This window comes from Lycium ferocissimum, chromosome 8 (assembly GCF_029784015.1).
Source record: "Lycium ferocissimum isolate CSIRO_LF1 chromosome 8, AGI_CSIRO_Lferr_CH_V1, whole genome shotgun sequence".
Classification (NCBI taxonomy): domain Eukaryota; kingdom Viridiplantae; phylum Streptophyta; class Magnoliopsida; order Solanales; family Solanaceae; genus Lycium; species Lycium ferocissimum.
This window is the reverse complement of record NC_081349.1, coordinates 29,752,200-29,769,656: the sequence shown is the minus strand read 5'-3', so window position 1 is coordinate 29,769,656 and position 17,457 is coordinate 29,752,200. Positions and strand designations below refer to the sequence as shown.

The window sequence follows — 17,457 nt, the reverse complement described above, 5'->3', positions numbered from 1 at the left end:
ACTTTCATCAATCTTTATTTATATCTACCATGTGGGATGATTATATTAAAAAGTAGTTACATTATTATTCATGTTAAATTTTCGTTTTTATTGAATTAAAGTTTAATCAATTGATGTTGTATTTTTTAGAAAGGTCTTCTAGTAGTGTATTGATTTTATTATGAAATATGACTTGCTCATTTTGTAAGATTATATAAAAATTGGGATAGTTTTGATAGTTTTCACAATTTGTGAGTTTTTATGTTTATAAGGGAAAATAAAACTTAAGATATTTAAATTACATGTCTAAACATGATTTTAAATCATAGTTTCAAATCATGTCCAAACGAAAAACGCTAGTTGAACTATTCATTTCACCTGTCATAACTTTATCACCACAAAAATATCTCTGCATGGAATCACAAGTGTCAGTTTTTTCTTTTCCTTTTAAACTTTATGCCCAATAAAAACCTTTACATAAAATGGGACGGGGAGTGAGTATTGGCTCTTCCATCCTCCTCAAACACATCGACAGAAAAAGTAAATATATTTCCTCTAGCTGACAAATCTAGTAGTTGGACTGGGAATAAAACATGCTTTGAAACAGAAGAAATACAGTAACTTGACTGCAAGCAGTTTAATAGCTCTCTCCAGAAGAAGAACGTATAGGTAGATAAATCAGTGATTTTCTTTTTCCTATCACAAGACATTTTTAACTAAACTTTGGACTGGTGATGTCTGTAACCTTCAATAAAGCATGAACTTCCTATTAGAACCGTCTTGAATTGATCATAAACCCAAAGAGTAATAAAGGGAAAAAACTGAATACAGCTGCCACTTTCATTTTCAAGTACCACTCGGAATCACATTCAAAAAAACAGATGGAAGGGAGAAGGAAATCTGACAATCAAAGCTGATAAATTTTGTTACAAATCTCTCGACACACAGTTCTACTTGGGTATAGTATGGAAATATCTTGATCAAGTCTACAACGACCATAGCTGGTATGCTGAATGGGGCATAAAGAATTGGTACAGCAACAGTTTTTGCAGACCTTATCCAGTTGATCCTATGCACAATCCTACAAACATATCAATTTCAAAAGTGCGTTTGATGGGAGAATTCAATGTAATATCTGGTCAGCTCTTGAATTTGATGTTATGAAGTAAAAAGGTTCCAATGATGCTCTGAGGGTAAAACTTCTTTAATTTTTTCAAGTCTTTTTAGAATATCCAAAAATGAAGGTCTCTGGTTCATATCTGGTGCCCAACATTGCTCTACCAACCTGCAAAAAATTGATTGGGTTTAGCAAAGCAGAAACAAAGCGCAGCCCACCATCTTTTTACCTTGGCAAATAGTCAAAAGAAATAAACCTTGCAGTGCATATATCAAACCTACGGTCGAAAGAGGAAGAAAAGTACATTTCATATTTCACTTCACGAGAGATCTAAAAGATGCTTCTACATAATTGTCATACCAGTGAATGCGTAGATAATAATAAGAAGAAGAAAACTAAACAAGATCTCATACCGGTTCTTTTTATTCCAAAACCATCCCAAAAACACGTGGACCAAATTTATCCGGACATCTATATTTACCAAAGCCCATTCTGCAGATACTTGCACACAGTTTCACCATTTTAATGTAAAATGATATCTTCCTAACCATAGGATAATTTTCCCATGCTCTAACCGAAAAGAAACGTTTGCTGATCAAGTCTAATAACAAAGAACTTGCATATGCTGCCTAAGTTGCTTCAGTAGTTACTCTTCTTCATAGTTGTTTCTTCTTCCTCTGTAGTAAGGCTGCCTACAGCTCACTGAAAGAGGACCTTTCACAGCAAGTAATCTCAATTTGGGAAATCCCAGATATTCCACCCCTACCTGAATCTCTACCGTGCTTTAGTACCTTTAAATGCTTTCATACACCCAGCTACTGCACCATGCTACTGCGATGTTATAGCTCATCTTCTAACCATGCCACATTTGTCCGTTCTGAAATCCCACCCCATCCATCAATTTATGCATTGTGCAATGTCTTTTTATAGTATTTTTCCAGACAGCTTTATCATGCTTTTTACAGTATTGCTTTGAATTGTTTGTTCTAGTTCCGAGGGTCTACCGGAAACAGGTAAGGTATGCGCACACTCTGGCCCTTCCCAGACCCCACTTTGTGGGATTTTACTAAAGTATGTTGTTGTTGCAATGCATAGTTAAAGAGATCGTAAGTGCTTCAGTAAAGGGGAGTATCAAGATCCAGTTTGGACTTACTCTTTCAATTCTGGGGTAAAACCTTTTGCCCTGAACATAGGTCTGTGTCCTTCTGCCACATACTTGGCTGCTTCATATGGTTCATAGTGGGACAATGGTGGATCGCCTTCTAGCATCTGCACCAGGAGAAAATTCACTTGATGAGTTTATTTGTTTCATCGATCATGCTATACCTAATCTTAACAAGCAGAGCTCAGAAGTCAGAATTACCTCATATAAGATCATTGCGAAAGAGAAAACATCAACCTTCTTGTCATACTTCCGGTGCTTGAAAACTTCAGGTGCCATATAACGGTCTATATTTTGATAATAGAAAAGATAGCACAAATAAATAATTACATTTGAAAGAATATGTCAATCAATTGAGGGAGAATTATGACATTGTCACTTACAGCTCCCTGTCTCCCCAGTCATTTTATAAACATCATGAGAGCTCTGAACCCTAATTAGTTTGCTTAATCCAAAGTCTCCAACTTTCAAATGGTCTGCATTGGAATTGACTAGAAGAACATTCCTAGAAATATTGACACATTCAGCACTAAAGCTAGTTGAATCATAACAATTGCAGAACCATGCAGAGAGAAAAACAGACCTGGGCTTTAGATCTCTGTGGATTATAACATTTGGCTCATTGTGAAGATAAGTCATGCCTCTGCCCACAGAAACATCAAACATTACATAAGCAAACTATGCAATGCAATTTTTTTAAATAAAACTAGGCATTGCAATGTTGGGTTAAATTGCCCGATAACTATAGCATCTCATAAAATGGTGTGCCATACGGCTAAAATCACAGAAACTATGCCACAGGTCAGAAAGAGCTCCTGAGAGTATAGTAACTTGTTCACGTTATGAGGACCATTTTCTGGATGTACTTTTTTTGTATTTTCTCTACAACTAATTCAACAGACCAGCTAATGTGAATAAGATGTGTTTTACAGAAGGTAAAACAGCAACAGACTGAATGACATTTAGTTCATCAATGATGCTTACCAACATCAGTCGGTGTAAATAGGCAACTCCAAACATAGCTTACATGAGTTTCAAGAATCAGAAGACATCAAGAGAATCTTGAGTATTTCAAGGAAAATGAAGTATGAAATGCTAACAGTTATTCATACTACCTTGCTATATCCATAGCAAAATTGATAGCTGTAGATGGACTAAGAGCACCTTTTTCCTTGAGGTGCTGATGCAGATCGCCCTACAACAAATACATGCACCAAATCAGCACAGGTACATCATAAGATTAAGAGAAATATTCAATGTTCACTCCAAAATATAGGGAAAAAACAAAACCACATACCCCCCTTAAGTATTCAGTTATTAACATTAATGGTTTTTTCTCAGTAACAGCTCCAAGAAATTGCACTATATTTGGATGACGGAGCTTCACCAGCAAATTTACCTCATGCCTGAAATCCTGACTGCATGAAAGTAATTAAATCAGGAAGTATCAGTATCATAGTAAAATAACAAATACTCCCTCTGTTTCAATTTATTTGAACCTATTTCCTCTTTAGTCCGTGCCAAAATGAATGACCTCTTTCCTAATTTGGAAACAAGTTCACTTTATGAATGATTTACAGCCACACAAATTTTCAAGGCTTATTTTGAACCACAAGTTTCAAAAGTCTTCCCTCTTTCTTAAATGTCGTGTCCAGTCAAATGGGTTCAAATAAATTGAAACGGAGGGAGTATTAATTACTGCAGCAGGGTGTAAGTAACAGCCTGCTTTTATAATAATATAAATCTGTATCAAGCTTAAAGAGACCATTGTGAATTGAGAATGCTGACAGCCTTGGGTAACATATGAAGCTTATCCACTTTAATTCCAGGTCCTCTTACAATATTAGCAGAATAAATATTCTTTACAAATACTACTCCCTCTGTCCAAAAAGATTGTCTTAGTTTGACTTGGCACGGAGTTTAAGAAATAAAGGAAGACTTTTGAAATGTGTGGTCCAAAACAAGCCTTAGATATTTGTGTGGCTGTAAATCATCTCATAAAGTTAAATTGTTTCTAAATATAGAAATGTGCCAATCTTTTTGGGACAAACTAATAAGGAAAGTAAGACGATTGGCACAAACTAATAGGGAAAGTTAAACAATCTTTTTGGGACGGAGGGAGTAAGATTTATTGACCATTAGAGGCTGTAACTTGCTTGCAAAAGCAGCATCTTCTAGTTATTCTTATTGTTTTGGTCAATGACGTGGAAAACTTTAAAGGTCAAAATATAACAGAGGAGACCAAAGACAAGCTCCTGGCCTGCTTCTTCTCCCCCTCAACACCCCACCCTCCCAGAAAAAAAAAATTGTGAAACTAGACAACAACAGCAGACAACAAAGACGCACAACATATCAGAACCATAATATACAAGATATTGTACTGCAGCCCACACTGGAACTTACATCACCAATCGATCATCTGAAAGGTTTGGGAGGATGCGTTTAACAGCTACAGGCGTTCCACGCCAGCAAGCCTTCAAGATCTCACCAAAAGACCCCTATCATTATCAGCTTCCATATTAGATATATAAATGACAACCTCATTGACAAATCCTTGTCCATGATACAGAGTAGATTAAGCAATTAGAAATCAAGCATGACAGTATAAAAATAAATAGTTAAAAAGATAGGCGGGTTGAAGCAAAATGGATAGCCAACTTCGCACCAGAGAGTGTCCCTCTTCTTTCTTGTAACTACGTTTAGGAATATAGTAACTGCATAATAAGGTTAACAAAGGAAATAGGATCATCTCATACAGTTCTTAAACTATAGATTATAAGATTACCAAAGGGAATTGTCAATCAAAAAAACACATAGAATGACAACCCCAAGCACAAAACAGTCCAGCTTTCCTGATTATGAGACACTTTCTGTTTCGGAATGTAATAAAATGTTAAACACGCTGCAAAAAATTACTCCGATGCTATACAACACATCTTTCTAATTTAAAAATTTAGGCCCAAAAGAAGGTACAAAAGTAGCTATCTTTGTATACTACAGCTGCCAATTCATTTGAAAATGGACCTGGACAAGCTAGCTTAAACAGAGTTTGATTAACCTCCAACAAGTTTATCAGCAGCACATTTAGTATAGCAAAACATACCTTTCCAATGGTTGCAGAATTTGAGAAGTCCAGCTCAGCAGGATCAATCTCCCAATCACACTTCTTTGGTAGAGGTGGGGCAACAGGCCTTGGTTCAAAATGGCTTCCATTTTGTCCCTGTAGCATGTATTAAAACATTAAAGGCTCTAAAAGACTAATCCTAAGAACTCAAAGACACCATTTGCATACTCAGGAAAAATCAGGTGATTCTCAATAAGTATGTAAAGAAAATCTTGAAGTGGCAGAACATGACATAAGGTAGGAAAGTTGTTCAGTAACTTGGGAAGAATTGAACGGAACGTCCTGCTTCCAATGCTGTTAGCTTATTGACTTGTTTTAGTAGTCGCGACCAACAACCATTAGCCCTCGGCTCATTATAAGGTGAGAGCTCCAATCAGATATTTGCTAAAAGTAGAAGTCTTTCGCCCAACTCAGGTATACTTGTGCACTCTAAGAACCTTGGTGCTTACACCATAATGGCATAACCGCTACCTAAGAGAGGGAAAGCACCCCAACTATGCTACACCTAGCTTTAGGACGTAGGTGCAAATCAAGCATTAATGCAACAACACCAGGAAATGTAAGAACAAGATCAGTTAGTTAATAAACAACTTTGATAGCTCATCAGCCTTAGGTCTGGATGGCTGGATTGCAACAGAGCTAGGAGCCTGACAAATATGCTAGCTAATATATCTTTTAACGTAAGAATAAGTTGATGCGTTAAATGTTGATAAATACAAGCTTTTGCAAATGGCAAACAACCATTACGAGATATTAGATAGATCAAAAGGAAAAGGAATGAAACTCACATAAGATAGCCCACCATATGTATTTAACAATTCAATCATGCCATGTTTCTTAGCTCCTTCTGCATCGGCTAGAGGCTGTCACAAACAATTGAATACTTAGATAAATCCAGCAGATTGGTGAAATTCACTCAGAGTCAAGGATTGCATAGAAAAGATAGTGTCACAAAGGGCACATGGAAAGGTATTTCCAACATTCTCTCTTTTAAATTTTCCTTCTAGTGATACTATCATTGTACTTACTTCTTGGCTTTTGCTAAATGTGTTCAAATCAAAATTAAAACATACAGTTATAGCACAGATAGCATATCAATTACTAGTCATTGTTTAAACTCTTATTGTCAGAAATCTGAAATCCAGTTATAATTATTATCAAACAGTTAATCAACCTATGGCGCATGAATTTCACTGGTAACAATTCACACTTTTAAACTCGTGATTGCAACTTATTACTAGATATCATTTAGTAGCTGAAGACTCAAATTCAAATTCCTGATGCTTAAATTTTCATTTCATAATAAGACAAGATGTAACGCCAGTAAGATTCATGAGAAATAGCAGCAGTTTTCTTGAGGGCCAATTTTCAAAAATATACAGCCCAACATAAAATATTACAGCACGTAGCCCAATATACATTACTATACAACATTATACCTGGGGGGAAGCATTATACACAATGTATCAACCTTGTATAAAACTGTATAATAGCTTATAAAGGTTGTTTATACACAAATATGGGCTAAACCGGGTAACAAACTCAAAATATGGGCTACCAAGCATAAATATTTTATCCCAGTGGACATAGAGCGCAGATCAAGAGATCAACAGCAATTACAATTTTTCTCCAAAATCAGGATGAGGTAAGCAAATTACGGTGCTACTGCCAATTACTCCCTCTGTCCCAATTTATGTGATACTTTTCGCTTTTTGAAAGTCAAATTTGACTAAACTTCGAAGCTAAATTGGATTAAATTAACTCAATATTTTATTATCAAATTTTATATATTTGAAAACTAGTATTATATAAGTTGCAACTTTTCTCATATCAATTTGGTGAAAAAATACATGTTGAAATGTTGGTCAGAGTTCATGCAGTTTGAATCTCGGGAAGCGAAAAGTAACACATAAATTGGGACATAGAGAGTATTACAATTTTGCTCCAAAATCAGGATAAGATAAACAGCTACTACTAACAATTATCAGTTTCATATATACACACAACTAATACAAGTGTAAGCCCATAACATATATGAAGATTTACCAGTAATAAGCAAATGCACCGATTTTACCATGTTTCACCAATGAAATGCACACATCTCGTGCAACAAGAAAAGTATTTCCAAAATTCTCTTATTTTAATTGTTCCTTCTAATTATATCATTGTGCTTACTTTTTGGCTCTTGCTAAATGTGTTCAAATCAAAATTAATACACTAATAGTACGGATAACAAATATTTGTCATTGCTTAAACTCAAATTTTCAGAAATCTGAAATCCAGTTATAATTATTATCAAACAGTTAATCAACCTATAGATCAACAGCTATAACAGTTTTGCTCCAAAATAGGATAAAGTAATCAAATTACGGTGCTATTACCAATTATCAGTTTCAAATATACACACAACTAATACAAGTGCACGCGCATAACATATATGAATATTTACCGAAAATAAGCAAATGCACAAATTTTACCGGGTTTCTCCAACTACATGAAAAGCACAATAAGTTACAACTTTTCTCATATCAATTTGTTGAAAAAATACATCTTAAAATGTTTGGTCAAAGTTCATACAATTTGAATCTCAGGAAGCGAAAAGTATCACATAAATAAGTACAGAGAGAGTATCAGTTTCAAATATACACACAACTAATACAAGTGTACTTGCACAACATGCATGAAGATTTACCGAAAGTAAGCAAATGCACAAATTTTACCATATTTCTTCAACGATCCAAGGTAAACAAATTCGGTGCTACTACCAATTATTAGTTTCATATATACACACGCAACTCATACAAGTATACACACATAACATACATGCAGAATTTACCAGTAATAAGCAAATACACAAATTTTACTGTATTTATCCAACGATCCAAGGTAAACAAATTGCCGCGCTACTATCAATTATCAGTTTCATATACACACATAATTAACACAAGTATACACGCCTAACATACATGAAGACTTACCAAAAACAAGCAAATGCACAAATTTTACCATATTTCTCCAACATCCTGATAAACAAATTATGGTGCTACTACCAATTATCAGTTTCAACACACAACTAATACAAATATACACGCATAACATACATGAAGACTTACCAAAAACAAGCAAATGCACAAATTTTACCGTATTTCTCCAACATCCTGATAAACAAATTACGGTGCAACTACAAATTATCAGTTTCATACACACACACAACTAATACAAGTATACACACAAAACATACATGAAGACTTACCAAAAACAAGCAAATGCACAAATTTTACCGTATTTCTCCAACGATCAAAGGTAAACAAGTTAGGTGCTACTACCAATTATCAGTTTCACATACACACACAAGTCATACAAGTATACACACATAACATACATGAGGACTTACCAATAACAACCAAATGCACAAATTTTACCGTATTTCTCGAACGATCCAAGTTAAGCAAATTACAGTGCTACACCGCTACTACCAATTATCAGTTTCACATACACATACAACTAATACAAGTATACACGTATAACATACATGAAGATTTACTCAAAATAAGCAAATGCACAAATTTTACCGTATTTCTCCAACATCCTGATAAACAAATTACGGTGCTACTTCAAAAATTATCAGTTTCACATACACACACATAGCATACATGAAGATTTACCCAAAGTAAGCAAATGCACAATTTTTTACCGTGTTACACACAACTAATACAAGTATACTTGCACAGCATATATAAAAGATTTACCGAAACTAATCAAATTTTTACCGTATTTCTCCAACGATCCTGAGCGTTGACATCAGCGCCATACTCAATCAAACATTTCGCAACATCGATCCATCCATGTAGCGCTGCCACGTGTAGTGGAGTACGATTATCGTAATCTCTAGCTTGAACTAGTGTTCGATCTTCTTCTAGAAGCTTCTTAACTGCATTCGCATCGTTATGATGAGCGTGCCATAGTATTTGTGATGTTTTGCTTACTCTTGACTTTTCCTTCTTCTTCTCAGTTGATGCTAACGCCGGCGCTGATTCTCCGGCACCGGCGCCGGTGCCGGAACCGGAGCTTCCTTCACTTGCGCTCATTTTTTGGATCGATAATTGATCGCTTTGTGTGTGGAAAAAAAAACTGCTTTTCCAACAGACGTGTGTGTGTGTGTGTGTGTGTGTGTTTTCCGTTTCTTTTGAATAGTGAATCTATTTGAAAAAAAGAAAAGAGATAATAAATTAAATTTAACCATAAAAAAGAGATAATACTCCTTCCGTTTCAATTTATGTGAACATTTTCAGAGTATGAGGATCAAACTATATAGTTTTAATCATAAATTTGCCATAGATTTTTCAAGTTTGTAAAAATAAAATTTATATATTTTGAAAAATATTACTCCCTCCGTTCCAAAAAGATTGTCCTCTTTTGACTTGGCACAAAGTTTAAGAAGTAAAGGAAAACTTTTAAAATGTGTGGTTCAAAATAAGCCTTAGATATTTGTGTGTCTGTAACTCATCTCATAAAATTAAATTGTTTCTAAATATAGAAAGGGGATAATTTTTTTGGGACAGACTAAAAAGGAAAGTAGGACAATCTTTTCGGGACAGAGAGAGTATAATTCATGCTGATTCATAATTAAAATAATTTAGAAAAAACGTAAGAAAAATATGGTCAAAGAACCATCTCGTACACTCCTCAAATAATATTAGGTTTGTGTGACTGTAAATCATCTCATAAAATTAAATTGTTTCTAAATATAGAAAGGGGATAATCTTTTTGGGACAAACTAAAAAGAAAAGGAGGACAATCTTTTTGGGACAGAGAGAGTATAATTCATGCTCATTCATAATTAAAATAATTTAGAAAAAACGTAAGAAAAATATGGTCAAAGAACCGCCGCGTACACTCCTCAAATAATATTAGGTTTGTGTGACTGTAAATCATCTCATAAAATTAAATTGTTTCTAAATATAGAAAGAGGATAATCTTTTTGGGACAAACTAAAAAGGAAAGGAGCACAATCTTTTTGGGACAGAGAGAGTATAATTCATGCTGATTCATAATTAAAATAATTTAGAAAAAACGTAAGAAAAATATGGTCAAAGAACCACCTCATACACTCCTCAAATAATATTAGGTTCACATAAATTGAAACAGAGGGAGTAGTAAAAAACGCACTTAAATTAAGCTTTTGTGGTTTCACATATTAAAACACACTTCTAACTATTAATTATTCATTTTTTTTTTTTTTAGAGATAATGGTTGAAAACACACATTAAGTATCACTTTTTTTTTTAGTTTCCTGCTTGATATCACGTGTGAGAGTTTTCTACCTAGACTATCACTAATTAGTTTGCAAAATACACCCCAACTATCAGTTGTTCACTTTTTTTACCTGAACTATCACCAATTAGTTTGCAAAACAGATTTCAAAATTGATAGTTGAGGTGTATTTTGCAAACTAGTTGGTGATAGTTCAGGTAGGAAAAGTGAACAACTGATAGTTGAGGTGTGTTTTACAAACTAATTAGTGTCGAAAAATAAACTAAAAAAAGGGTGATACTTGAGGTGTGTTTTTGGCTATTATCTTTTTTTTTAAAACTGAATGTGGTAATAGTTCAGGTAGAAAATCGAAACAAGTGATAGTCAAATTGTGTTTTAATACATAAATGATGATGTACTCAGATAGAAAAAGAAAACATGTGATAGATGTAAAACTCGCCAAAAAACATAATTCAAGTGCGTTTTTTATCATTAACTAAAAAAAAAAAAAAAAAAAGAAGAGAATAAAATAATTTTTTTAAAAAGCTAATGGATCAATAATTGATCGCTTCGTGTGTGAAAAAAATCTGCTTTTTCGACAGACTTGTGTGTGTGTGTGTTTTTCCGTTTCTTTTTGAATGTGTGAATGTGTGGTAGTTGTTGAAGTTTCGAGACGAGAAAATGACAAAAAGGGTCCCTTATGTTAGGGGGTAGGTTCAAAATAGTCTCTAAAGTATGTCTTGAACAATTTTAGCCCTTTACAACATCAACAACAACAATAAACCCAATGAAATTCCATTAAATGAGGTCTGGGGAGGGAGTGTACGCAGATCTTACCCTTACCTTGAGAGGTAGAGATGATTTTAGTCCTTTAAGTTTGCTAAAAAAGTGCATTTTTGGTGACCGTAAAATATTTAACAAATTATGTGTGTTAGATTTGATGAGAATTGTGGAGAAGAAAGACTAAACCATAAGCATCATGAAAGTCTCGTGAAATTCTTGAAATTGCAACACAAAAAACTGTATTTTAACGCTAAAAAATAGACAAAACATACATAGCAGAAATTGTGCATAAGATAGTTGTACCAGGCTATAGAAATAGAAAAACAAATAGCATAAATTATAAAAACTATCCTCCAATTGTGAAGGAGGTATATTTTACGGAGACCACAAATGCTCACTTCAGACAAACTTAAAGGGCCAAAACTGTTTAGAGCATACTTTAGGGACATTGTGAACCTATCCACAAACGTAAGGGACTACTTCTGTCATTTTCTCGTTTTAAGTCTGTCTCTTCCTCTGTATTTATTTGGAAAAGAAGAGAGGATAATATAAAGAAGGTGAATAATGAATATTCTTCTTTTACTTTGTCAATGGAATTTGATCCTTTTCAAACACCTTTACTTGCGATTTTTTTAATCAATCAACAGATTGAGGGAACATTTTTTTTTTTCTTCAAAAAATATGGTATCTTGCCAGGTGTCGAATAACCAAAGCTATAATAGTAGATAAGATTCGAGATCTCTTGCTAATTCGATGATTCAACTATTCAATAACTAATGAATGAACTTGAACAACGAAAAATGTAATATTAGTATATTTGTTTGAACAACGGAATTTTGTGTAATGAGAGGGACTATGTTACATATTTATTTAATGATTTTTTTTTATTACAGTGAAAAGATATGATTAATGTTAAAGATTTGATATATTAGATACTATCTTGGATATTATATAAACTCATATTGAAGTGTCAATTTGTTTAACAAAGCAAAATGTTTTCACATCCAATTTAACTACTACTAATACTTTTTCCAAATAATCAAAGAGTACTGAAACCACGGTCAAATTTAGTGAAGATAAGTTTGTTACTTGTATGAGTTGCAGTGAAATGTGTCAAATTTTACGGTAATTGTCATTTTAATTTATGCGCTTCCAAATTAATCTATGAGGTACTGGTTATCTTTTTACTACTATATAGAAGCACCACTTTGGTGCACTTTTTGGTCGTCCGTCTGTGGGCCCCAAAAAAAAATTTGTGGGCCCACATATTATTAAACACAAATCAACTAATATTTAAAAAAAAAAAAATTAGGTCCCCATATTAAACACAAACCAACCAATATTAAAAAAATAAACAATGTAAAAAAAAAGTAGATTTTTGTATTCGTAAAGAAACACTAATATAATAAAGTTTTAGATTTAACATAAACTACAATTTAGTTGTGGGCCCATATATTAAACACAAACCAACCAATATTAAAAAAAAAAAAAAAAGGTAAAAAAAGTGCAACCCACCGTCTCCAAACTCACAGCAAAAAAAAAGTGGACCCCATATTAACAAAATCAAGAACATAAAAAAAAAGTGAATCCCATATTAAAAAACAAACAATGTCAAAAAAAAGGTGCAAATTTTGTATTCGTAACAAACACTAATATAATAAAGTTTTATATACGGATCACAAACTACAATGTTATATTAATCGTGTTTTGAACATTAAAAAAAATAAAGTAAAAAAGGTGGAACCCACTATCTCCAAACTCACGGGGAAAAAAAAAGTAGATCCCATATTAATAAAATCAAGCAATATAAAAAAAAATAAGTGAATCCCATATTAAAAAAACAAACAATGTAAAAAAAAAACGTGCAGACTTTGTATTCGTAGCAAACACTAATATAATAAAGTTTTAGATACGGAGCACAAATACAATGTTATATTAATCGTGTTTTGAACATAGTGTGTGTATATATATATATATATATATATATATTATATGCATAAAAATATATGTAAACTAATAATGTCCAAAAGGGTGGGCCCTATACTAAACAACACCAAGCAATATAAAAAATGGACCCATATTAACAAAATCGAAGAATATCAAAAAAAAAAAAAGTGAACCCCATATTAAAAAAAAAAAAAATAATGTCCAAAAAAAAAAGGACTTTGTTTTCGTAGTAAACACTAATTTCTAAAGTATCTCATTAAGTCAATAATGATGGATTCATTGCACGTGCGTATCAATCCATTAGTGGGAGCAAATGAAAATCGCTTTTCTTCAAAAAGTTAAGTCAAACCATACGCTTTTTTTTTTTATATTAGCTCGAGATCTAATCTAAATATTAAACTGTTGTATTTGCTATTCCGCCATGTCATTTATTTGTTATGTTCACTAAAATAAATATACTTAAAATATTTATATTTTAAAATAAGATATAATAATGTGAAAAGAGATTAATGTCGTAAAAAAAAATCAAATAGACATCAAATAATGAATAAAGTAAATTAGTCAAATTATAATTCTAATCGACGTTTTCTTAAAAAACCATGCAAAAGACAACATGACAAGTAAAATGAGCTAAACCGAGAATATTTATCAAAAATTAAAAAATAGTATTTCATCATTTAAATAGAAAATCAATTTCTATTTTGTTTCGTTTTAAACATGTAAAATTAATTTAATAATTTGAATTAGAATTATCCAAATCAAAATTTGATAAAAAATAATAAGTATTTTACACCTTTAAATTAATCGAATTAAAATTGAAAATATCAAATCGATGCATAAATATTGCTATTGTTTTATTTCAAAGAGAGGAAAATAGTTTCCTTTTAAACAAGTCTTCTCTTTTAAAAAATATTAATAAATTTGCCGATTTTGTATTCGTAGCAAACATTAATATAATAAAATTTTAGATACGGAGCACAAATTACAATGTTATATTAATCGTGTTTTGAACATAATATATAGTCTATATATATATAATCACTATTCAAAGACAATTACATACACATAGATGCACTGTAATTTAAAGTGTTGGGTCCGTGCGCAGCACGGGCCTAGGACGTCTAGTATTAGTATATGTATAAGATAATTGTGTACATTATAAGAAAATGGATAGGATTTACTTAATTTCACATATGTTCCGATATTTCGAAGAAATGATTTTTTATGGCCACTTACAATTTGAATATAAAAAAATAATATTGTCAGATCACTTATGTATTACTTTCAGATGATCTCCTATGTATAAAAATGAAAATTTCTTATAAAAAGAACATAAAACTAAACATAAATTTGTAATGGACTACGAAAAACATTTGATTCAATTGAATTAAATCATATGGGGTTTGCATCATTAGTTTGTGAGATATTTTTTATACTATATTATCAGAGGCGGATCTAGGATTTGAAGGTGGCGGGTGCCACAATCTTCTTCAATGTACATCTTGTTAGGAACATATATCACTACAAGAAAACATGAAATTAGCGACGGACAAAATTTCGTAGCTAAACAACAAAATCCCATGCTAATATCATTTAGCTACGGATTAGCGACAGATTATAAGAAAATCTAATTAGCGATGAGCTATTTAGCGACGCATTAGCTAGGGATTACCGATAAATACCGTAGCTAATTCCATGTTATCTTGTAGTATATTTGGGTCGGATTCATCTCTTTTTAGTTTATTCGGGTCAACTTAATAGGCTTTTTTTAATTTGCAAATATGAAAATTACATCTCAAAAAGTCAACATAATTAGCATCTTAAACAAGGAATCACACTCATTAACACTCATTAACAACAGAAGTAAAATTAACATTTTCACCAAGGGACTTGCATCTCTTATGTATATTAAAAAATGAATTTGCACAAGTAAAATAACATCTTCAATAAGGGAATATAATTACACCAATCAAAATAAGAAAAATAATAGAAAAATTCTTCAATAGGTAAATACACCCCATAAGTAAATGTAGAATAGATAAACTACAAGTTCTCAAAAATAAATCATAAATTTCATGTTTTTTTAAGCAGTGCTTACGAAATTTCCATCACAATTTAAGTAGTAAAGTGATTTAAATTGAATTTAACAATTATAGAATAACATAAATTTTTATAATACACTCCCTCCGTCCATTTTTATTTGTCCATTATACTAAAAATATATGTCCACTTTTACTTGTAAGTTATATAGTTTGAAAAATAAGACATAATTTATCATTTTATACCTATTTTACCCTCATTATTAAGTACTCCAATTCATTTCTCATTTTATTTATTGTTTATTAAGAGTGTCCCAAGTCAAATATAGACAAGGAAACATGAAAGGAGGGAATAATAAACAAAAGAAATTATAAAAAAAAATGAATTTTGATCTCAATCCAAAATTCCCATTGAAATCCAAGTTTTTTGATTAAATACTCACGGATTTGTGATTAAGAGAAATGCTTAATTTAAGGGTTTTTGAAGTTTTTATTTGTGTGTTCAAGCTAGAGATTACAGATAAAATAATAGATAAGAGGAAAGACAATATAAATAATAAAAAAATAAATAGAAAATTGGGAGAGCCGAAAAGGAAATTACTGGTAACACAAAGAAAAACGGGAATCGAAAAACGTTCAAGATAGATTCAAACTTATGTCTACCAGCCTTGACACCTTTGTCTAATTTACGACTGGAGGTAGCAGGATCAAATATTTAACCTAATTTAAGCAAATTACAACATAAGTATATAAGAAACTTATTAATCTAGGGGGTGGCATGCCACCCTAAAGGGTGGATCTGCCCCTGTATATTATACATGAATTTTCTATATTTTGTGACCATAGAACGTGAAAATAAGCTAGAATGGCACCACTCACCGGCGACATTCCGTCGGTGGCTTTTAAATATTGCAGCATACTGCCGACAGTTCTTGTGACAATCGACAAAAAGTTGATGGCCACATACAGTTGACCATTTCTATAATCTTAGGTTTCTGCAAAATTACCGCTGTGTTTGAATTCTATTATAATTATGTTTTATTTTAAAAAACTTTTTTTGGTGGAAAAGATTTCTTCCATTCTTGAATAATCTTTTCTGAAAGGAAAAATTTCAGACTTCTATAAATTTGAAGATCAGTCTCACACACACAAAAAAAAAAAAAAAAAAAATGCATCCATAATGTAGTCGTTCAAAGAGTTTTGTTCAGGGGAGATTTTTCTCTCAATAATTTTTGTGGTTTCATATTTGTTTTTCATATGTAGATCAATTGATCAAAGCGTATTAGAATATTATGCCACTTTTAGTATGTTGTTCGTTGTCGTCTGACTTATCGCTGTTTAAGATTTTGCAATTGGAAGCTTTTGCATGTCGCTTGATTATTTCGATCCCAACACGGTTGTCTATATCAGGTTATAAAATTATTTATTAGTTTCTACTTTAATAAGTTATCGTTTAATATAAAAAAGGAGAACGTTTTGGCAATCCGCTGTAAGAAAAAGAAAAAGGAACCTTGTCCTATTGGAAACAAGATTAGATCTCTTAACGTTTTCATCGTTGTAAACTCCATGTTAACAAAGAGTCTTGATCATCTAGAGACCCCACATATCTTTAATAACATGGTATTCAATCTAACTTGTACAACATGTTTACAGTATTCAATTGTGTACATCCTACATCATACGAATATAAATATCTAATAATTATGCTTATCAAGGCTTGAACAGATAATAATTCTTCTTAGTGCCATTTCTATTCGAATTTAAAAATAAACCTTGATTCCGAGTTTACTATTCCAATTGTTCAACTGCTTGGCTACTCTTCCGGGGACGACCCTGTCTTTTTCCGCTTAAACATGTACTTCATATTGATAAGTTGATGTTACTTATCCTCTCCCTCTATATAATATCTATACTTATAGGGACGAAGTTAGAGTTCTAGTTACAGGTTCATAACTAAGTAACTTTAGCCATAGCATTATAGTTGTATTAAGAAATTCACTAAATATGTATAAATATTTTTTTCAAAAATCTAGAACCCATAAATTCAAAACTT

The 17,457-nt window shown here is 32.2% G+C and overlaps 1 protein-coding gene across 3 annotated transcripts; it reads right to left on the bottom strand.

Annotated features, from left to right (window-relative positions):
- Nucleotides 1-784: 784 nt before the first annotated feature.
- Nucleotides 785-11,205, bottom strand: LOC132067911 (serine/threonine-protein kinase VIK). Of its 3 annotated transcripts, XM_059461313.1 has the most exons (12): nucleotides 11,187-11,205; nucleotides 9,153-9,474; nucleotides 6,171-6,245; nucleotides 5,362-5,478; nucleotides 4,662-4,756; nucleotides 3,556-3,676; nucleotides 3,374-3,453; nucleotides 2,842-2,901; nucleotides 2,642-2,763; nucleotides 2,460-2,545; nucleotides 2,250-2,365; nucleotides 785-1,264 (listed from the first exon to the last, which is right to left on the bottom strand). In XM_059461313.1, the coding sequence occupies exons 2-12, from the start codon at nucleotides 9,468-9,470 to the stop codon at nucleotides 1,138-1,140; spliced, it is 1,317 nt and encodes a 438-aa protein (XP_059317296.1). In that variant the 5' UTR covers nucleotides 9,471-9,474; nucleotides 11,187-11,205; the 3' UTR covers nucleotides 785-1,137. The 3 variants fall into 3 exon arrangements, with proteins under 3 accessions (XP_059317296.1, XP_059317299.1, XP_059317297.1); XM_059461316.1 differs by lacking the exons at nucleotides 9,153-9,474; nucleotides 11,187-11,205 and adding an exon at nucleotides 8,664-8,676; XM_059461314.1 differs by lacking the exons at nucleotides 9,153-9,474; nucleotides 11,187-11,205 and adding an exon at nucleotides 8,524-8,598.
- Nucleotides 11,206-17,457: the final 6,252 nt, after the last annotated feature.